The sequence below is a fragment of the Halichoeres trimaculatus genome, unplaced genomic scaffold, assembly GCF_033239565.1.
Source record: "Halichoeres trimaculatus isolate MK-OKI-2021-1 unplaced genomic scaffold, fHalTri1.1 fHalTri1_scaffold_4, whole genome shotgun sequence".
Lineage (NCBI taxonomy): Eukaryota > Metazoa > Chordata > Actinopteri > Labriformes > Labridae > Halichoeres > Halichoeres trimaculatus.
In genome coordinates, this window is record NW_027437182.1 from 18,105,152 (window position 1) to 18,125,650 (window position 20,499).

The window sequence follows — 20,499 nt, forward strand, 5'->3', positions numbered from 1 at the left end:
GAAACACATATGACTCAACATGAAGATGCTGTCAATCTACACGCTACAACTAGGTACACGTAGCAACTGAAGCTAGTTTTAGCAACAGTTTGCCAAATAGCTTATGGGGAGGAATGAGAGGGGACAGGGCCAGCAAATTGAAAGTTACAAATTGGTAGAGCCTTTTAGTAATTTTTGTTTTTCTATTTTACCATCAGTCCACAATAACACACACAGCTGTGATTCACTTGGTTCTTGAAATAGATAACTAGAGTTTGATAGCCAGAACTCTTGTGTCGGTCAGTACCCAGTGTTTCGGTTTGAACAGTTACCCTGTGAACTACAGACACAGCGCGAGCAATCAAGTCCCTCCCTCGTGGAAATGGAAGGTCACAACCGGAAGAAGGTCATAGGCATTACAATCAAGATGGCGGCCCCCTTGTGTCAGTGTTATCAGGTGAGTGCATTGAAAGTTTTGAGCAATAGCGAATAATTTATCCTCATGACAAAGCGGTTGGAGAGATAGTAGTATTTTTGAACCACCACTTATGCCCCTGGCTGCAAACATGACTTTTATCCCTCCGATGCACACAAAGCGTATGCTAGCTGAGTTAGCTCTGTGAATCATGAGAAAACTGCCGGTGTATGAATAAATGAGTTCAGAGTGCAGTCTTTTCCAAAGTGACAAGTACACTTTGTTATCTACCTGCATAGGTTAAATTTTATTCAGTCTTTAATGTTTTTAAGAGTGTCCAACTAATGGTTTGATATGTCTTAACTTTTGCGGAGTACCTAGGCTTCTGGGACTATCATGTAATTTACATTGCGATGAGATTTTTCATGGAGGCTTGAATTGCCAGACACTGTAAATTTCCTTTTGAACTTGATTGTCTTTGTTAATTTCTCTGTGATCTTAACATCCAGATATGTACAAGAAGAGGCTTTGTGGTGATGCCTTCGTCTTACATGCTGCTTCACAACAGACCAAATGTCTACAGGATACGTGGGCTCCTCACATGTTCCTCACATGTAAGTTCAACCCAATGAACCTGTTTTATCTGGATTAAAAAGGGCTAGTTGTACATCACATATCATACATCACAATGAATCCACTAGCAGGAGTTTATGTACAGCTAGCTCGTGGTAATGCTGTGTAATACAACAAATTCATACTGAACCATCCAAGAAGTTATATTTACTTTGTACTGAATCTATCACAGGATTAATTATAATTGTTTTTAAATTACATTGACAAAAAATGCACTAAATAAAGGACGGTGTCTGTAATAATAGTATATAATGATTATTGGTGGTGTAGAAATAAATACCACAATGTACAACCTATAAAGTCAGTTTCTTACAAACCAAAGGTTTAAAGTTTAACTACTAACTACTAGTTAAACTGCTTAAGGCCTGCATGTAATAATTTGTCTTTTGTCTTTTTTTTATTTTTTTGGGTTATATCAACAAGGTTCTTCAGTCGCCCCACCCACAGGTGAGGTATATGTCAGCAGATAGAGGTGGTGGCAGAAAAGGTTTCTTGGGCGAGTTTCTGGACAACCTAAAACAGGAGCTAAACAAGAACAAGGAAATGAAAGAAAACATCAAGAAGTTCCGTGAAGAGGCCAAAAAGCTGGAAGAGTCAGACGCATTGCAGCAAGCTCGAAGGAAATATGTTAGTCTATTCATACCCACACTGTGTTTTCACTTCTCATTTTAATACCAGATATAGTCACTTACATTCTTCTGTTTTCTCTACCTTAGAAAACTATAGAGTCTGAAACAGTAAAGACCTCTGAGGTTCTCAAGAAGAAACTGGAAAACATCTCTGAGACTGTTAAAGAGGTAAATGTGATAGGTATCTCAACGTGCTAGGCCCCCTCTGTGACTGATATGAAACCTTTATTGATTCAACTATGTCTATGTGTTGTGTGTGAATCTGTGTGTGGGGGCAGGGGCTTGAGGAGGTCAGCCGTACAGAAATTGGGAAGAAAATCAAAGAGGGAATGGAGGAAGCTGCTAAAACAGCGAAGACTTCAGCAGAGACCGTCACCAAGAGTGGGGAGAAATTTGGGAAGACTGGTGCTTTCAAGGCAATATCACAGGTATGGAGTCGCTGCTCTCTTGTCAAAGATTAAAAGTGGAAGATAGATAGATAGATAGATAGATAGATAGATAGATAGATAGATAGATAGATAGATAGATAGAAAGAAAGAAATGTGATCATTTACAGTGAACGTTGATTAACCTAAAAAAAATTGCCTCTGGATGACATTCCTGGTGTTTGGAGTTCAATTTTCCTCTTGTCTTCTCTCATATATCAGGGCATGGAAAGTGTCAAGAAAGAAATTGGCGATCTGGGTCACACTGGCCCTTATCGGCCTCCTGCCAAACTAAGGAAGAGAACTGAGTTCTCCTCCAAGGGGGCAGGGGATGAAAGCAAAGTCTTTGAAGCTAATGAGTACGTGAGTTCTCTCCTCTGTGACCTGACTCTGATAGGGGACACCTCTCTGTTTTAGCTTTAGTTTGTACAGCTTTAAGGTGTCATACAGGATAGCCATTCTTATTAAATAAATATGAACAACAACCTACTTGAAGTTTACAAAGTATCATGGTACAAGGTATATTACTTTTACTACAATCAGCTGTAACATTGTTTTGTATTTTAATCAGGGAAGCTATGGGTGTGGTTCTTCATAAGGACTCGAAATGGTACCAGCAGTGGAAGGACTTCAAAGACAACAATATGGTCTTCAACAGTAAGAGCCAACTTTGAACCTCTCAGAAAGACACACTATTCACAAACAAAGTTTTTTTGTCAGCTGGTTACACTTTGGTAAGCCATGGAGGTACATTATGATTCATTCTGAACATTTCTTAGATCAAGGTAACACTTCCAACTGTGAGTGTGTATTACACTGCTGATTTTGTGCATATTATGCATATCAGAAAGGAAAAAGTAATATAATTGAAATAATTTAGATAGGTGTGGGAATAAATTTGGTCACAATGAGAACATTTCACAAAATCTATAGATATGCGCCTATGGTTTCTTTAGTAAGTAATACAGAATTAGAACATTTTATTCTTCCCTGAAATAAAGGGCTGGACCGTAAAACAGTTTGCTCAAAGAGGCTAAATCTGCAGAATAGGTCATTTTTATTTGGTTTGTTCAAGTCGGCAGAATAATCACACTCGGTAGCTTGCATAGGACCAGCAACATTAGACTTAATTTCTTAATAAAATAATCCTCTCACAGCCACACAGGTGATGTCAATAGGTATATGGTTCATTTAAAATGTTGAATACAGTGAGAACGAGACTGTGGATTTCAGATGCAGAGGAGCATCAGTCAGATATCTATTTGGTCAGTGCCTGCTACAGGGATAAAGATTTCCAATGTTTAAGTTTTCACAAGTACATGGACATTTTTGTGTAGGTACGATGGTTTTGTTGAGATTGGGGAGCATGTTTATCTGTTTTTGTTTTATTTGACCAGGTTGGTGCCACTGAGATCAAAAACCTTTTTCTCAAAAGACATCTGGTCAAGACATGCAACAGCAAACACACAAAGTTACAGACAAAAATGCAAAGAGACTCAGAAAACAATCTAAAAAGCATTGGATTTTAGAAAAGAATCATCCACAAGTCATATCCATGGTTCAAACAGCTGAGCTAAAACATCAACATCCTATACAATCTGCTTCCATGTTTCTGCTCACGTATTTGTTAAATATCTGAAGATTCATAAACCAAAGACAGACATGGGCCTTTTTTTTGCTCTGTGGAGTTAATCAAGTTCAATAAAGCTCATGAAAAGTCATGCCTTTTTGCTATTCATGAATTTTTGATAGATGAAAAGGTTATGCTGATCAAGAAAACTTTTTTCCCTGCGTCCATGTGTGTTTGCGTGGAGAGGATGAAAACTCCAAGTCTTAACTTTTTTTGTCTTGTGCCATGTTCACTGCAGGGTTCTTTGAGATGAAAATGAAGTATGATGAGAGTGACAACGCCCTCATCAGAGCATCTCGTGCTGTCACTGACAAGATGACTGACCTCATAGGTGAGAGACCTGTACATTGATAACGCAGGGACAAACTTGGGTAACTAATTTTAAATCATGTTTTTTTCAGAATTATACATTTGAAATCTCTTTCAAAATAAGGAATATCTAAACTAATCTCTTGTCTTTTCATTTCCTGATCTTTTTTTGACATGACAAGTTCTGCTCTTGGTTTTCATTTTGCCTGTCTGTATCAATATTTGAATAGGTGGGCTGTTCTCTAAGACGGAGATGTCCGAGGTGTTAACAGAGATCTTGAAGGTGGACCCATCCTTTGACAAAGACTCTTTCCTCAAGCAGTGTGAAGTGGATATCATCCCCAATATACTGGAGGTATGTCTGCCTGCAAGCAGTGTTGGTCCAGGTGTCTGTGAACTTGTCGTTTTTAATCAATCAGTTTTTTTTTTAATAAATAGATCTTTTAAAGATTCAGTTTGAGTTCATGGACTAGGGTTTTGTGTCAGATCTCAGAAAAACTCAAGACAAGTTAAGTTAGAAAGTCTGATTAGACTAATTAAGTACAGAGACTAAAACAAGATTAATCCAGCAATTTTTGTGTGGATTTATCCCTCAGTGTTTCCAGGATGTTGTTTGAGCTAGAGCTCTGTTTTTACACAGGCAATGATCCGAGGAGAGCTGGAAATCTTAAAGGACTGGTGTTACGAAGCGGTAGGAGTTTTCTCACATAGTATTATTTATACAGACACTTAATTTTATATGATATGTAAAGACAGAATTAGGACAAGCTCTGCATGAATCCTGTGGTCATAAACCTACCTTTGCTTTCTCCATTATGGATGTGTAGACTTACAGCCAGCTAGCACACCCTATTCAACAAGCCAAAGCCATGGGACTCCAGTTTCACTCCAAGATCCTGGACATCGACAATATTGATGTAAGTAACTCTAGACTGGAAAACACAAACTAATTAACAAATTAAAATGAGTGCTAGTGTTCCAGTCCAATATCTATTTTTTTTTTTTGTTTTAACCAGGAAAAGTGATAAATAAAAGTTTTCATAAGCAAGTAACAGGTTTGGGTGAGCTTAGCTCTTAGTACTCTCAGGAAATCCTCCAGTGGAAAGTGCCTTTTTTTTGAGTCTCAGGATCTAATTTGTAGTTCAGCAAAGTAAAAACTGTATGCATCCTCTTCTCCAGTTGGCCATGGGGAAGATGATGGACCAGGGTCCGGTGCTGATTATCACCTTCCAGGCTCAGTTAGTCATGGTGATCCGAAACACTAAAGGAGAGGTGGTGGAGGGAGACCCTGTAAGTAATGTTACACACAAACACACACACACACACACACACTAACCACAAAAAAATCTTTCATCACCTAGAATCGAGCGTTCCTTACTTGGGAATAGATTATGTCTCTTTACACCCAGATTAAGCTTAAATGGTTGTTTGCCGGCCGTGTTGTTCATTTGAAGCTTTTAAAGGACACCTGTGTCTGGTTAAGAGGTCACAGTATCTACTCAGTACTAAGCATCTGGCATCATCCCAGCATTCAGATTAAAAGACTTGGAGGAGGATTAATGGTGGATTCACTGTTCTTCTGTGTTTCATCGACTAAATCAACGTGTCTGGACATTTAACGGCAGACTCGGTCCATAGAGACTACAGTGTTCTTACTGATACTCTTCTCAAACTTTCTAGGCTTTTATGAGAAAAACAGGACATGGGATTTATTGACTCAGCAGAGCTTACTGAAATACAATGAATGCAGTAACCATATGTAGCTGAGGGAGTCATTACTCCATCTGTACTCACTTCAAGTGGTCTCAGAGAGAAGGTTATATGCAGGTACATCTCAAAGATTAGAATATTGTGAAAAGTTCAAGATTTTAGTTATTTCAGAAATTTTCCTCATAGTCTAGACCAGGGGTGGGCAATTAATTTTTACCAGGGGCCACATGAGAAACCTGAATTGTGTCAGAGGGCCACCAACTTTCTTCCATTGTAAAATGCTCTAAACTGAATATTTTAATAGCTGCTACTGATAATAATGATAAGAAGAATAAAGCACTCTGTAAATATTTATATTAGGTTATGTGAAATTGTGGTGTATAGGTCAAATAAGAAAACAAAAACAATTATTGAATCCTAAAATGAAAGAGAAAATGTCTTTAATTTTCGTCTTTGTCAATCTGTGTCATACAACTCACTTTTACTAATCGAGAGTGCTGGCGGGCTGCCAACACTCCTAAATATGGAGGGAATCTCCCATTTTTTAACCCAAGTCCTGTACTTGGGCTTTATATCGAAAACTCAAAAACCACCCTCCCCTCTCTTTCCTAGTTGGTTTGATAGTGAAACACTTAAGCGTTTTACTATTTTAGTGTCAACCTTGTTGTGAAGTTCTGTCTGTCTACGGTGTGTGATGCACGTACGCGCTGACCGTGTACGCGGCGGCACTCTGCCTTCAGAACAGGAGAGAGTTCAGGTGGAGGAGACTGACTGAGCCTGCGAAAGAGGGAGAATTCAAAGTACAATGTCTTGTACAGTGCCTGTGATAGATGAAGTATTAAGCCATATGCCCTTGAACGAGTTGTATGTTTATGACTGGCCTCACGCAGGTCAGACAGGGACGTATAAAGGGCCAGATGTGGCCTGTGGGCTGTAGTTTGCCCAGGTCTGGTGTACACTCATGCCATGTTAACGTAAATGTTTATAGCATTATTCTATTTTGATTCTGATAATTGTGATCCACCTCAAAATGTGAAAATGCATGCATCAAAATGTTGGAATATTCTGAGTGTTGTGTATTTCACTATTAAATTAAATACCATGTGTCTCAACCACAATCATGGAAAAGACTGCTGACTTACATGGTTTGATCTTGAGAGACGATCACTGACACCCTTCACAAGGAGGCCAGTGCAAGTATACAGTCTACAGACATCCACCAGGAGAATTTAGAGCAATTATTCTGTATCTGCTGAGAAGCTTTAGAAGATGCTGATTTCCTTTTCCAGTTTCCTTTTTCAGTCCCTCACCACAGTACCAAATAGTTTGCATGCTGTGATACTACTGTGCCAGATTGACCTGGCCTGAATCTACCAGAGCATCTGTGGGATATTTCTCAATAGGAAGATTAGAAACCCCAAAATACATTCAAGCTGAAGACCACTGTCAAAGCAACCTGGGTTATAACAGCACCTAAGCTATGCCACATCACACTGATGTGATAAATAAATTTACAATTCATGGTAAATAAATCATAACCCAATGCTGAGTGTATAAATTAATGTATTTTCCAGAAGTTTGACATATGTGTAATTTTTTTCTTTTTTTCTAATTTATATGAACTATGAGCCACAGTCATCAAAATTAAAAAGCATATAAAAATGTATTTTACGTTAGAATACATTAATACTTAAAAACAACTCATAGATGTTAATTTTTAGTTACTCCCAAATTAGATTTAACTGTCTGTGTTAGACTATAAGTAATTTTAGGAATAATTGGAGATTAAAAATGAAATGTGCCATCTGTTTTGGTCCCTCCAGGAAAAAGTGCTGAGGATGATGTACGTGTGGGCTCTGTGTCGAGACCAGGAAGAGCTCAACCCATATGCTGCATGGAGACTACTCGACATTTCAGCCTCAAGCACAGAACAGATCCTCTGAGACTCTTTGATACATGCAACAAAACACAACTCAGGAGAGAACTTACTGTTCGTGAAGAGGCCCTGGAGCCGGCTGGGAAAAGAGAAGAAAAGAGAGGGAAAGAGGAGACAAAGGGCTGACTGGTGGGGAAATGGGCTCACTTTTAAAGAGAGAAATGTAGAAGTAGTGATAAAAGCTCAGCGCTTCACTCTATTTCTTTTTTAATATCACTCTGGCTCCAGGTTCATTTTGTCCATTCTTGGTTTTCTGAAAGAGCTTGATAGCATTTCCTCTGGCATACACTAGGGGGTGGCACACTACCAATAACTAACACCCAGTGCTCTTCCTGCAGTGTTTGTGTGACTGTATTGTCATGAAGTCTTTACAGTGCAGGGCAACATTTGTCCTTTCACAAATAAAGTGGGGCTATTCAATTTTTAGGTTTACTTTTCTGTTTAACAGAAGAAAGGAAATAAAAACAAGGAAGATGAATTGTTCAGCCCTGAAGTCACGTGAACGTCAGTCTTTCTCTCTCTTCCTCTCTGAGGTGGTGATGTCTTGATGGTAGATGGTTTTGTGGCCAATCAGCAATCTCTTAGATCCTTGTTTGTATGATAATCGTCCGATTTAATTGTTAGACTGTGAGAAAGTTTATATTTATTATGAAAAATAAAGAGGAAGTCCCATTTTTCACACTAGCCAACATTTTTGAAAATAAATTTCTATCAAATGTTTTTCACCATCACTTCAGTTTGTTGTTTTTCCTCTTTTGTCTAGATGTTTGTTATGTGATTGCAGCTTGGGCAGCAGCAGATTGTTTTAAAAGTTAAATTTTTAAATGAGGTTACAGCATTTGTGAAAAAAGTACCCTCAGAAAAATGACTAATCATAAGTGAATAAATGTTTCCATTTTTGATTTTTCTGTTCTTACATAATGCATGTTTTTCCCTACAGCATGGTGAGGGTCCTAGTAAGTGAACTGCTCCTCTGATGACAGAAACAGTAGGGGAATGTAAAGGCTAAATTGCAGCCATTTCATCAGTTCCAACAAAAATTGTCATCAGATCCTTCACAAAATATGGGTTGAGGTGTTTGTCATTATTATCAGTACAATACCTGTATTAGAAGATAGTAGCTTAAAAAGTTATGTACAGGAATCGGTTGGTATGCAGATTTCGGCCCATAGTTACAGTGATGGCCCATGCAATGACAGCTCTAAGAAATGAATATCTGTTTTGGAGTCCCTACTCTATTTAAGACGTGTGCTTCACTTCAACTATGTGCAAGATGTTTTTTGAACACAGGATGCATATGAAAAGGAGTAATGTTCGTGGTCCTTGGCAGCACTCGAGCAGCTGAGTATAGATGGTCAGATGCAGAGCAGCATGAAGGGTTGCATCCATTTGGACTCACCTGCTCAGACACAGCAGGATTGATTACAGCGGCCTTGTGTTTGAAGGTATGTGCAGCTCTTATAAAACAGCATTCATGTGGTGTACGCCTCAATGTCTACTTGGCCGTATGTTCGTCTGTACATGTAGACCAGAGGCTCCTCTGTTCCTCAGCTGTCCTGGATGATGGATCCTCTCTGTTGCTGAGCTGTGCTGAGGTTGCAGCTCCCCAATGTGGTACTCATCGCTCAGGATGCACCCCCCCACACAGCCTACTCACGGAGCCGGCAGGTATTCATGAGAGTAACTCTGGAGAATTTAGTGCTGGAAGATGTATCCCATCAGACACTCACAGAGCAATAGAAATTTGAGTCGCACACTTGTGAGTTTACATACTGACTTTTAATTTTTTTTGTTTTGTTTTGTTTTCATGGAATTGTGATATCAGCTTGCGTCAGTCTTTTCTTCAAATTGGTCACTAAAAGTAATTCAACTCACTGATGTAAATTCATTTTTAGTTTTTGTGAATTAGTTTTGGTTGTAAACACATGCACTTAAAGCTATGGTCTGCGATCTGAAACCCAGTTTGGCTGATGAGACACATATGAAAAACGCAGCCTCACTCACCCCTCCCCTCTGTGTTCCAAGATCCCGCCCCCCAGCTCGTATCGCCCGTCTTCGCCTCCTAACAGCACGCCCCCTCCAACAGAACGAGAAGCCGGCCGGCAGAAAATGTAACAAACAAGACAGTCATCCTCCTTGCAACACACAGTGGTAGCTTTTTCAATCGGACCAGCACGATCAAAACCATGAATTATCCGGCGAAGCAGGTCTGGCGTTGCCACTGCCAGCTGATCAGAGCAGAGCCGACTGTGGGCGAGGCTTTACCTTTCTCGGCGTGTCTTCACCAGCTCAGTTTACAATGCTAAAGATGTGTAGCTAACTTATGCTAAAATCTATTGACAGAGCTGACCCGTTCCGACCAGCAGTGTTCAGTCATTAGCCAGTATAGGCACAGACTAACCAGAGTTATTCAGCCGACATCTCCCAGTGTGGTGAACAAAGTCATTACCTGTTCAACAGAAACTGAGCTGTCTCGGCGTCAGTCTTCAGTCCCAAATCCCTCTGCAGCTTTTTCCACCGGTCGTACATTTCTCCAATATTCAGTCTCTGTTGGCACCTGTATCGCTCATAATTCTTCCTTGCTTCAGCCTTTTCCTTGAAACTTTTTCGTTTTCTTCCCTTCCCTGTGGAGGGTAACAGTAACAGCTTCCTGGTTTCGGTCTTCTCTGGCTCCATGACGCTTCGGTAGCTGAGCAGCTAGCTGACGTGAGAGGGGTAGTGGGAAAGGACGAGCTGGGACCATGGGCAAGACGGTGCGAAGCGAGGGAGACAGGGGATTGGATGGACTCATGGACCCATCTGAACTGCGCATGACATGCACGGTTCGGATTGGTCAACTAGTATGCAGCTTTGCAGTGGATATACTGAATGGATTTTTTTCGTTATTTTTGGTCTTCATATTGTGTAGATTGGACCATAGGACCATAACAGCCCTAAAAACTGTGTTATTAAGATGTACAAAGCTTCCAAATTGTACACCATAGCTTTAAACCAGAAACCCATTATGCAAATCATTACACAGCAAAAATAAACTTGAAGAACCATGGAACTAAACCTGGATACAACAAAAAGTCATGTTAGTTTTATGATTTATTGCCTATAAAAGGTTTTCCTAGCATATGTTTTTGTCTACAAGAGCTCACATGAATGCATAAACTGTAAAAATGCACCTTCTCTGACAAGAATTAGACCTTCAAGGTTGAATTCTCCTGACAAGGTGCTGCTTCTGTGAAACTGAACATAGATGGGAGCCTGTGGAAAAGAAATCAGAACAGTTTGGTATTTAAATAGATTAAGCAGATTGGAAAACTAACACGATCCTTTAAAATAAAAACCCTTAAAAGAAATCCTGAGAAGCTCAACCTCAAAAGTACATGGTCTCCAATGAGACGGCTCTTATGACAGTAGAGGTTAAATCTGGGTTCCAGTCAGGTCTATCAACTCAGTCTCAGACATTCAGTACAAACGTCTCTGTCTGAAGGGCAGAGGAGGTGACAGCAGCTGGTCAGCCGGGGGCCGTTCTCACATGTGTACGTCCTTCCTCTGATACACTCGCATAAAGAAGTGCTGCCAGGTCAAGTCCCAGGGAAGTGGGGCAGAAGTGTCACATAGACTCTCTGGCTTGACGAGTGAGTGCTGACAATCCTGTTGTGGCCTGGGATCCAGGTTGGCAGCTGCAGACGGATTAACAAGATCAGTGACAGTGGCTCCAGAAGAAAAAAGTTAAGTGATGGGAAGTATTTGAATTTCATGAATGTGATAATGTGGGGCATTAGGTTAAAAAGAAATCCCCCAGGGTCTTTTTTTGAACTAAAAAGACAAGAGAAACAATAAAGGAATGCACAATACCTCGAGGGTGAAGGTATTAAGGTAAGTAACTGCAGGGCTCAATTTCTCACCACTACTGCTCTTTTTTTATACATGACAAACAGTAATTTTTCAACACATGTAGAGAATCTCTTGTCCAACACTCATCTTTTTATTACACATCCATCCTGTTTCCTTCTTCACTGTCATGTGCTTGATGCCCCATTAACTAGGCTGTCCTTGAGCTCCCCTGACACCCAGTCTCCTTACAGACGATTTAGCCAGCGCCATCCCCCCTCTAGTCTGCCTTCATCTAATTATCTATTTTAAAGATCTGGAGTGGAGATAAAACATACAGGTTAGGCACATAGTTTAAGCATCTTGTTATATTAAATAATATCAGCAATATTTTTGCGAGTAATACTGCTAACCCCAAAAGCCCAAATGAAGGTCACAAAATCTGTTTGCATGTGTGAATGAGCGCAAAGACACACGCTGACCCAGTTTCACAAGGGCAGTGGGGCACCGTGCCAACATGTCAGTTTATGGGTACACAGGAAAAAGCAGTGTTTGTACAGGCGGTTAGAAAACAGTGAAATAAAGGTCAGGAAGGTGTTCTGTTGGGAGAAGGATTATGCAGAGAAGTGTTGTGAGCTAAGACAGAGGAAAGGTGGAGTCCAGTTAAATCATGGCCATAACAACCTCACAACAGCCCTTTAATTGTGGATTAGAAAATAACACAAAAAAGCTTCCAAAACCTTTTCCTGAGAACAAAGGTTTCCCGTTTTTGTGCTTTTGAAGCAACCCAGCAAAGATCAAACCCCCAGGAGAATTTGAGTTAAGAAAAAGTACATTTTTAAAGAATTTGGCCACTCCTGAACCAAAAACAAAAGTGTCTTGGCTGATCTAAGAAGGAAAAACTTGACTATTGCTTAGTGGTCCACAGTTCCCTTTACAGATTTAAAGGTCCCATATTATGCAAAAATCCCTTTATTAAGTCTTTTACTGAAGTTTGTGGGTCTTTGGCTTTCCTCCCAGCCCACAAAATGTGATATTTAATGACAAAACCTGTACTTAGTAGTGCTTGTGAATGTAAAATCATGACCTAAAACAAGCTGTTTGGATTTTGGGGATTTGCTGACATCAGCGATACCCTTTTTGACCAATCAGGAGCAAGTCTGACCTGATTGGTCCACCGGAGCAGATACTCCCAAACCCCCTTCCCGCCCATTCCTCTCAGGAGAATGCAGAAGTTGAAGAGCCATCACTGCTCTGTTTTTGGCTGTAAACAGCCACATTGTTCCATGAACAAGCTTCCCATCTCAGAAGAAGACAAGACTAAGTGGCTAGAGTTCATTTATGAAGGAAATGTGCCAGCTACACTCAGTAAAACTGTGTATGTGTGTGCTAGTCACCTCACGGCCGACTGCTTTTCCAACTTTGGACAGTACAACAGAGGGCTAGCGAATAGACTGGTCCTGAATCCGGGCACATTACCAACCATCCGCCAACAAACCTCGGACCCTGGAAATGTGAGTATTTTAAATGCTGTGTACTGTGGAGCAGATGTAAGAGCTTTTCCTCAGTGTCCCCCTGTCTCTGTGTTAGCTTCAGGATGCTAACTTTATCTGTGGTTAGCCTTTTGTTTTAGCCTGTAATGTTACGGTAAACGAGCTTTGCAGTTTTCTAAACATTGTGCTCGCGGATCTTGTGGCACCACTCTCAGTGATGCGGAAGAGTGGGGCAGTATCAGCGGTGGCTCATTTACATATGAAGGCCACGCCCACTAAATCAGAGCGTTCTGAACAGAGGGGCTATGAGAGCCTGGAAACAATGCTGCTGTGCTTGATTTATTAGCTTTTTGGACCAAAACATGTTACTACCATGATACCATGATACCATGATAATGATCCATAGTAAACTGCAGAAAAGGAGCATAATATGGGACCTTTAAGTAATTATCGTATTACATTCGAGAATCAAGGACCCAGAGTCTGAAGGAAGATGGAGAGGCACAGAATCCATGTTACTTAAAGTCAGGTGTAACGTGTCCAAGTTTTGTAGTATGCATTTCATGGTCTTCTGATAAGCTTTGTGGAGAAACTGATTTCATGTTCCAGTAGGACTTGACACACACTGCCAAAAGCACAACAAGCTGGTTAAATGGCTGTGATGTTACTGTACTTGATTGACAAGCAAAATCCCCTGAGCTGAACCTGTCAAGATGAAGATGAGAGACACAGGACCCAGTAAAGCAAACAAGCTGAAGGCCACTATCAAAGCAACCCAACATGTGTACAGGTGTGTTCTCTTTATGAAAAGAATATACCTGAGCTGTTTTGTCTGAGGAGATATTCGGAGTCAAATTAGATTGGGTCTTACAAACACATGGTATTTTGCAACAGTGCGTTGCTCCTCAATAAGCTTACCTAGAGCACTACTACTACTGCTTCTACATGTAAAAAAAAAAAGGAAAAAAAAAAGATAGCAAATGCCTCTGAGGTGAACATCTGTTCCTATCTGTCGAAGTTAAACTTCACAAACTAGAATGACCATCCAATTAAATTTCAGTCCTGCTCAAATCTGTACCTCTGTAAAAAGAAACTGAACGACCTCTACAGGCGTGTCCATCATCTTGAAATCACATTTTGTCATCATGTGTATCACTGTTGCTTTGTGTTTATTTCCCCAAAACCAGAAACAGGCAGCCTGCTAACCCCCACAGGGGTTCAGCTCTCTTGTATTCTTGTCTTGGCTTGTCCCAGTCACATTTTCCATCATCCCTCTCAGGATGCTGCCTCCTCCCACAGTCCACAGGGCTTGTGGTACAGAACAACAGTGAATGGGACGATTGAGAGCATATAAACCATTTGAGCAGTTATACTTGAACATAAGACTTATTGTTATTTCTTTTGCATTGGTTCAACACATTAAAAGGAAACAGTTTCTTGGTATTAAAGGTTTTAAAGGTCAACATGATGTGTGCTTTTTCCCTTTACCTTCTCGTTCATTGGAGTTAAGAGCAACATTTAAGTAAGAAAAATGAAAATCCAACTCTCTTCAGTGCACAATACCATCACGGAAATGTGAATGAATACTTTGATTTTGGGGACCAGTTAAAATGATGTTGAAATATTTAAACTTTTCCCCAGATATCTGTGACATAATGGAAGAGAGGCTTATATAGCTTTTGTCATGGACAGCCCACTGAAAGATATTTTTTGGGAGGTTTATTTCCTCACATTAAAATCACACATCTCTTCTAGGGGTTATCCTCATCATCTTTTCATAACGCTCCCCTTGTTATTGCAACACATGTGAGTGCTATCAGTGTTTTGAATGTAATACAGCGGGGCTCTGTGTCTTCCTATGAAAGCCTGTGGTCAATATGTGCTTATCTCATTTTCATATATCCCTGCAGTCCCCTGAGATAAGACAGCAATATCAAAACACAGAGTGGAGTCAACATAGGACATGTGTGATTAAAAAAAGAGGATCACTCCCCTTTAATGAAAAGAAGAGGGAGTAGAGGTGCAGTCAGTGGGAGAGAGAGCAACAAAAGGAGAGTTATAAGGACTGACATAACAGGTGACATTACTCATTTAGCCTTGTAAATGAGTGGCAAAGCAAGCAACCAGCAAATTTATGGAGGGTCAGGTGTGTCTGTTCTGCAGTAATAGGCACTGAGAGCACCCTAACCAGCCCCCTGACTAACGCAGGCATGTGCGTCCAGAGAGCAGCAGGACATGGCAGACGTGCTGGAACTCCCAGGCTTGAAATTACAGCAGAAAAAAAAATGTGGGATGGTGGCTCATATAGCTTTGTCAGGCACAGCCCTGTGTGTGTCTGCATGCGTTGGAGCTGATAAATACTCACTCAAGGCTGGATCACACTCAGCAAAGGCACAGAGAGGTCAGCTCAGGTTATTAGTCGGGTTTCTTCTCACAGTTTCTTTTTACTTCTCTCCAAGCACAATGCTTCTTACTTCTTCAAGGCAGTGAAATGCACATGAGAAAAAAAATGTATAAGCCGTTTATGTCGTCAGGTTGGGCTTGGCAAAATGTGATGAATAGCCTCTGTTGATGTCACTTGAGTCAGCATGTGTTAGTCCTGAAGTCTGCAAGTTTTAAAACTGACTCTGTAGCTTTGACTAATTCAGCTTTCCAGACCTCTTAAGCTCATTCTTAATTTGTGGTTTGGCTTATTGGCTTTAGGCTACAACAGCATTTCCCGTACAAGCATTTTAGTGGAAAGAAGCATCTGAAGAATCTCTTTATCTAAGATTTAATTAGAATAAAGTTAGTCGTCTTAAAACGACAAAAGACGTATAGCATATCACGTTTGTTTAGGACAGGGGTAGGCAACCTTCTCCATGACTTCTGCCACTTTATAATACACTCGTACCCAAAGTGCCAATACGTCCTGCTTTCATAAAATCATTTGTGACTGATCTATTTTTATGTTTTATTTTTGAAGTATTTACACATGCTCACAGCAGAGTTCCACCCTCATCTATCTTCCATCGCTGTATCTCACCACATGGCCAAGTGCGGGACATCGTTGACGTTCATACTTTCATGCACAACCATGCACAATATAGGAGCATCTTTGAGAGCAGAAGTTTGCTGCTGTGACACTAACACACCTTTTCACAGTTCTTGTTTTAAGGGGCATCTATTTTATTCTTGACATAAGTGTAACTTTATTTGGTGGTTCATCAATTAAGAAGTCCTTTTACTCTGCTAAATGGATGTGATTGCAAGCTAGCAAACTGAAGTCCCAAGAGACTTGCTGTGACACACTTGCAAGCCACATTCTTACGTTTATAACATTATGATTTAATTGTATTACCTGACGTTATTTGTTAAATTTTTATGTAAGAACATGTATAGAATACAATACAATAGTTTTGTTATTATTTATTTTATTTATTTATTTTGTCCTTTGCCTCATTGTAATTTTTTCTCTGTGTGCCAGCCAAGGTTATAATAGTTTTGGATTTGTCATTATAGTTTAGTTTTAGTTAGTTTTGACATTATTTTTCTATTACGGTTTAGTTTTAATTAGTTTAAGAGCGGGCATTCTAGTTTTTATTTAGTTTTGATTTTTTCAACAAGGCTTAGTTTTAGTTTAGTTTTAGTTTTTTCATACCTTATTAACCAGATGCAGGATTCAAAAAGGTCAGAGTAAATATTTTGTAATACTGTTTACATAGTGCTCACTGCTCAGTCAATGCTGATACTGAACTGTTGGCTGCTGCCTTAAACACAAGAAAATAAAATAAACTTAATATAAAAAATATAAAGATTAATTATATAAAAATAATGTTAACATAAATTACACAAAATAATATACATATAGATTATATAAAAATAATATTAACATAAATTACATAAAAATAATATTAACATAAAATATAATACAAAAATGTTAACATAAATTACATAAAAAATGATATAAACATAAATTATATGAGCTTAAATAATTTCAAACTTGGACTCTGTTACAATAAAGGCAGACTCAAATACAATTTAAGTTAGACTTACATGTAATAAAACCAATACAGATCTCAGAGCACAGCGCACAGCCAGTCAGTAAAGTAAACAAGCATGTCCCAATACGTTGCTATGATGGTGCCGTACGGCACTAACAACTGCCGAAAAAACTGACATAAAATTGGTTGGGAAAATGTGTCGAATTAATTTAAATCCTAAAGGCTATAAATGTTGTCAAAAACTATAACTAAGGACATTTTGTCTATAATTTTGGTTAGTTTCAGTTAGTTTTGTGATCACAAGATGCAGTTTTAGTTTACTTATCGTTTTTTGGTTTCTTTTTTAGTTTTTATTAGTTTGAGTTAACTGCATTGTATTTTAAATTTTAGTTTCCTTTTTAGTTTTGTTTTAGTTAACTATTACAACCTTGGTGCCACATAAATCACCTCCCGTGCCAGCTGTGGCACCCGTGCCCTAGGTTGCCTACCCCTGATTTAGGATGTTCATTCATCATCCCTGGTGAGTACAGAAACAAAAGTTTGTCTGTTTGAGCGCCAATATTCTGAGGGCTTGAGTTTTTTCATGTTGGCCTTTACCAGATTGGGTTGTTTGAACCAGGAATGTAAATTAATGGAGTCAGGGTGAAGCTGATCCAGGTTTCTGAGTCGCTGTTCAAGGCCAACTAATTAACTGGCGTGAGCGTCTTGACGTGCTATGCTAAAAACACAGTTTCTGTATCAAAAGTAGAAACACAACTGTCTAGATATTCTGTTCTATTACTTCAAAAGTTTATGTCTGTGTTACTTAAAGTGACGTCCAGCAGACAACTAATCACTTCTGTTTGCTGTCAGAACAGAGCAGAAAGACCAAACAAATCTATATTTCATCTCTCATCTTTTGTGTAAGTAACTCCTTCAACTGTAAACACTATTCATATCTATTTCATCATTACATGCTCTTAATTCTTTAAACTCACATTAGCTGCTTTCTAGCTGTTTCAATTCCATTATCGCTTTGCCTGTGTCTCTCCCTCCCCCTCTTATTTCAAAATCTAATCCCCTGTCCGCCCATGACACCATCAGCAGGCCCACCCTAATTGCAGCGAACAGCTCCTGCCGGCAATTCTGCTGAGAGAAGGAAAAACAATGGAAGCAAATGCTGTTTCTATTGATCAGCCAGTGTCTCTGTCCTCCCTCCAGCCGGCTGTGTTTACTGTTCCTGCATGCTCAGAGGTCCGATATGTCATAAGATTTAGTGGCCTGGGTGAACATATTAGCCTCTGTGGAGTGTGGACAGAATTTCAGCAGTTGAGCAGAGGAAAATGCAGCAGTAAGAAGGGGTTGTTCTCCAAACCCAACCTGTACAGCTCTCGGCTTTTGAGGTGCAAACGTGACCATGAACTTGGCTCACACTGTGCAGACAACACAGAGGCCAGTTTATCATAGGGTTGTTGTTACATGTGGAGAGGAGGAGAGGTAAGTCGTTCAGAGTTCTTTAGTCACAAAATGAATGGCTTATCTTCTCTCAGCGAGTACCATGAGTCACATGTTTTCCTTTTTTATCTCCTCCTCTCATGAAGCCTCCAGGCATACGCAGTGACAGATTGCCTCAGCTCCAGTGACAACTAATCTATGTGAGTAAATCAGAACGAGACGAGGGCCAGAGGACAGTGGAGAGGGCTACAGGTGATACTGCTCACCCTTGCAGCTCCCTACAGCCTATCAATACCTCTAATGGTGATGGAGGGCTGGGTAGATTAACTTTCCACACTGTTCCCATGTCCTATCAGTCATGGAGGCCAGTGGGCCGGGAAATGAATGTTAGCTCGTCATAGGGTTTGCATTTGCATAGAAGGACATGGAAAACTGCTAATCGTTACAAAAGGACGAGGGATTGTCCTCAGAGGTTAGTCCAGGACACAGCTGTAGTCTATAGCAGTGATAGCAGAGTATATATGTGTATGTCCTCCTCCCTCTTCCTGTGCGTGTTCCTCTGCACACCATGGCTGGTTTGCTCCTGTTTCTCTAAGCGCACAACAGATGGATGAGGTTGGGAATAAAGAGTTCTGACATATCTTCAATAGTTATCAAGGTCAGGGTCAGAGGGAAATACAGGAAAGGTTGTTGTCTTTCTTGTCATTGCCTCTTCACCTTAGGGTGAGATGAGGAATTAAACAACTGAGGGGATACTGGAGGTCAAAAAGTGGGTCTGACCAAATAACAAGAGTGAAGAAACACCTACCATGATGACTAAAATACTTTTTATTATTCCTGATACATTCTCTGAATCTTATTTCATTTTGAAATTTCATCATATTGGGAGAAAACAAATGAAAAGGAACACTTTGTCAGCCTGAAGTAGCATCACAGTCTTTGCTGGTACTTCACTGCTGTTTGCATTTGGCACAATAGTAATAAAATGATGTTATTTATAATACACCTTCAAAACCAGAGTAACAAGATGCCTCACAGGCAGGTATTAAGATAAAAAGGAAACAACCAAATGGAGAAAAAAACTATAAATTTAGATGCTTTCATAACCAGAATTTATGACCCTTAGATTTCCACAGCCTCTCATCTGAATCCCTTCTTACTCCCCTGAAACTGTAACTCCACACACACTCTCCTCTTGTGCCTCACAGTCTACCCTCAAGCTTCCTACAAACTTTACTCTTACAACCTGCAAACTCCTTCAAACATTTTTTTAATCATATAAGTTCCCTCATTAGTTCAACGTGTCTACTTAGTACAAATTACCTACAGTTTTCAAACAGCAGCAGCTCTTTCATTAAAAAGACTGATGTACGATAAAGTCAGTGTTTCAGACTCAGATGGCCTGATACATATAAGACATGAGTCAGCTCCACCAATTAGCCCAAAGGTCTGCTGTATTGCAAATGTGGCTTCTTATTGTACGACTCTTAGAAATTAACTTTGATCACTCGAGTCATGGATCGCAGATCTGAAATGAGGCTGAACATTGCAACGTAAAGCCAAATGAATATACTGCTAATTACATCTTTCTGAGCTTGTAGTGTTTCCTTGCAATCCTCTGTCAAATTACACAAGTGTCAGGATGACATAGTTAATCCACTGAACTGTTCTCATGAGGATCGTCCACAGGCTAATCGTGCTTCAAAGAATAATTGCAGTCATTTAAAGGCAAAGCGTGAACAGTATTTGATAATATGAATTCATCTTCCCCATAGACTTCTATTTCCCAGTGATCCTCTGGTTTCTACTTATCGCCTCTGGCAAGGACTATGTGCGGTCCTCTAATCCCTCATGAATGTTTGTACCATAAGATTGAGGTCCTGTCCCTTTTTGTTACATGTATAAGCACAAAAAAATGTTGAGCAGGCTGTTAATGTGGGATTAAATGACATCAAGAAGTCAAAATTTTAATTTATCATTTTACAACACATTGTTGCCAAACAAATGACAGTCAGTTGTATTTCTTTAGAAGAAATTAACTTTAAAGGTCCCATATTATGCTCCTTTTCTGCAGTTTAATATGGATCATTGATGTCTT

General features: G+C 39.7%; 1 protein-coding gene across 2 annotated transcripts; it reads left to right on the forward strand.

The window, feature by feature from the left end:
• Positions 1–339: 339 nt before the first annotated feature.
• Positions 340–8,392, forward strand: timm44 (translocase of inner mitochondrial membrane 44 homolog (yeast)). Of its 2 annotated transcripts, none has more exons than XM_074668226.1 (13): positions 340–436; positions 904–1,008; positions 1,451–1,654; positions 1,744–1,824; positions 1,935–2,084; positions 2,304–2,440; positions 2,653–2,738; positions 3,950–4,042; positions 4,251–4,375; positions 4,661–4,711; positions 4,848–4,937; positions 5,200–5,310; positions 7,554–8,392. In XM_074668226.1, exons 1-13 carry the CDS (start codon positions 362–364, stop codon positions 7,671–7,673), a joined length of 1,428 nt encoding a protein of 475 aa, XP_074524327.1. In that variant the 5' UTR covers positions 340–361; the 3' UTR covers positions 7,674–8,392. The 2 variants fall into 2 exon arrangements, with proteins under 2 accessions (XP_074524327.1, XP_074524328.1); XM_074668227.1 differs by lacking the exon at positions 340–436 and adding an exon at positions 771–792.
• The last annotated feature ends 12,107 nt before the right edge of the window (positions 8,393–20,499 follow it).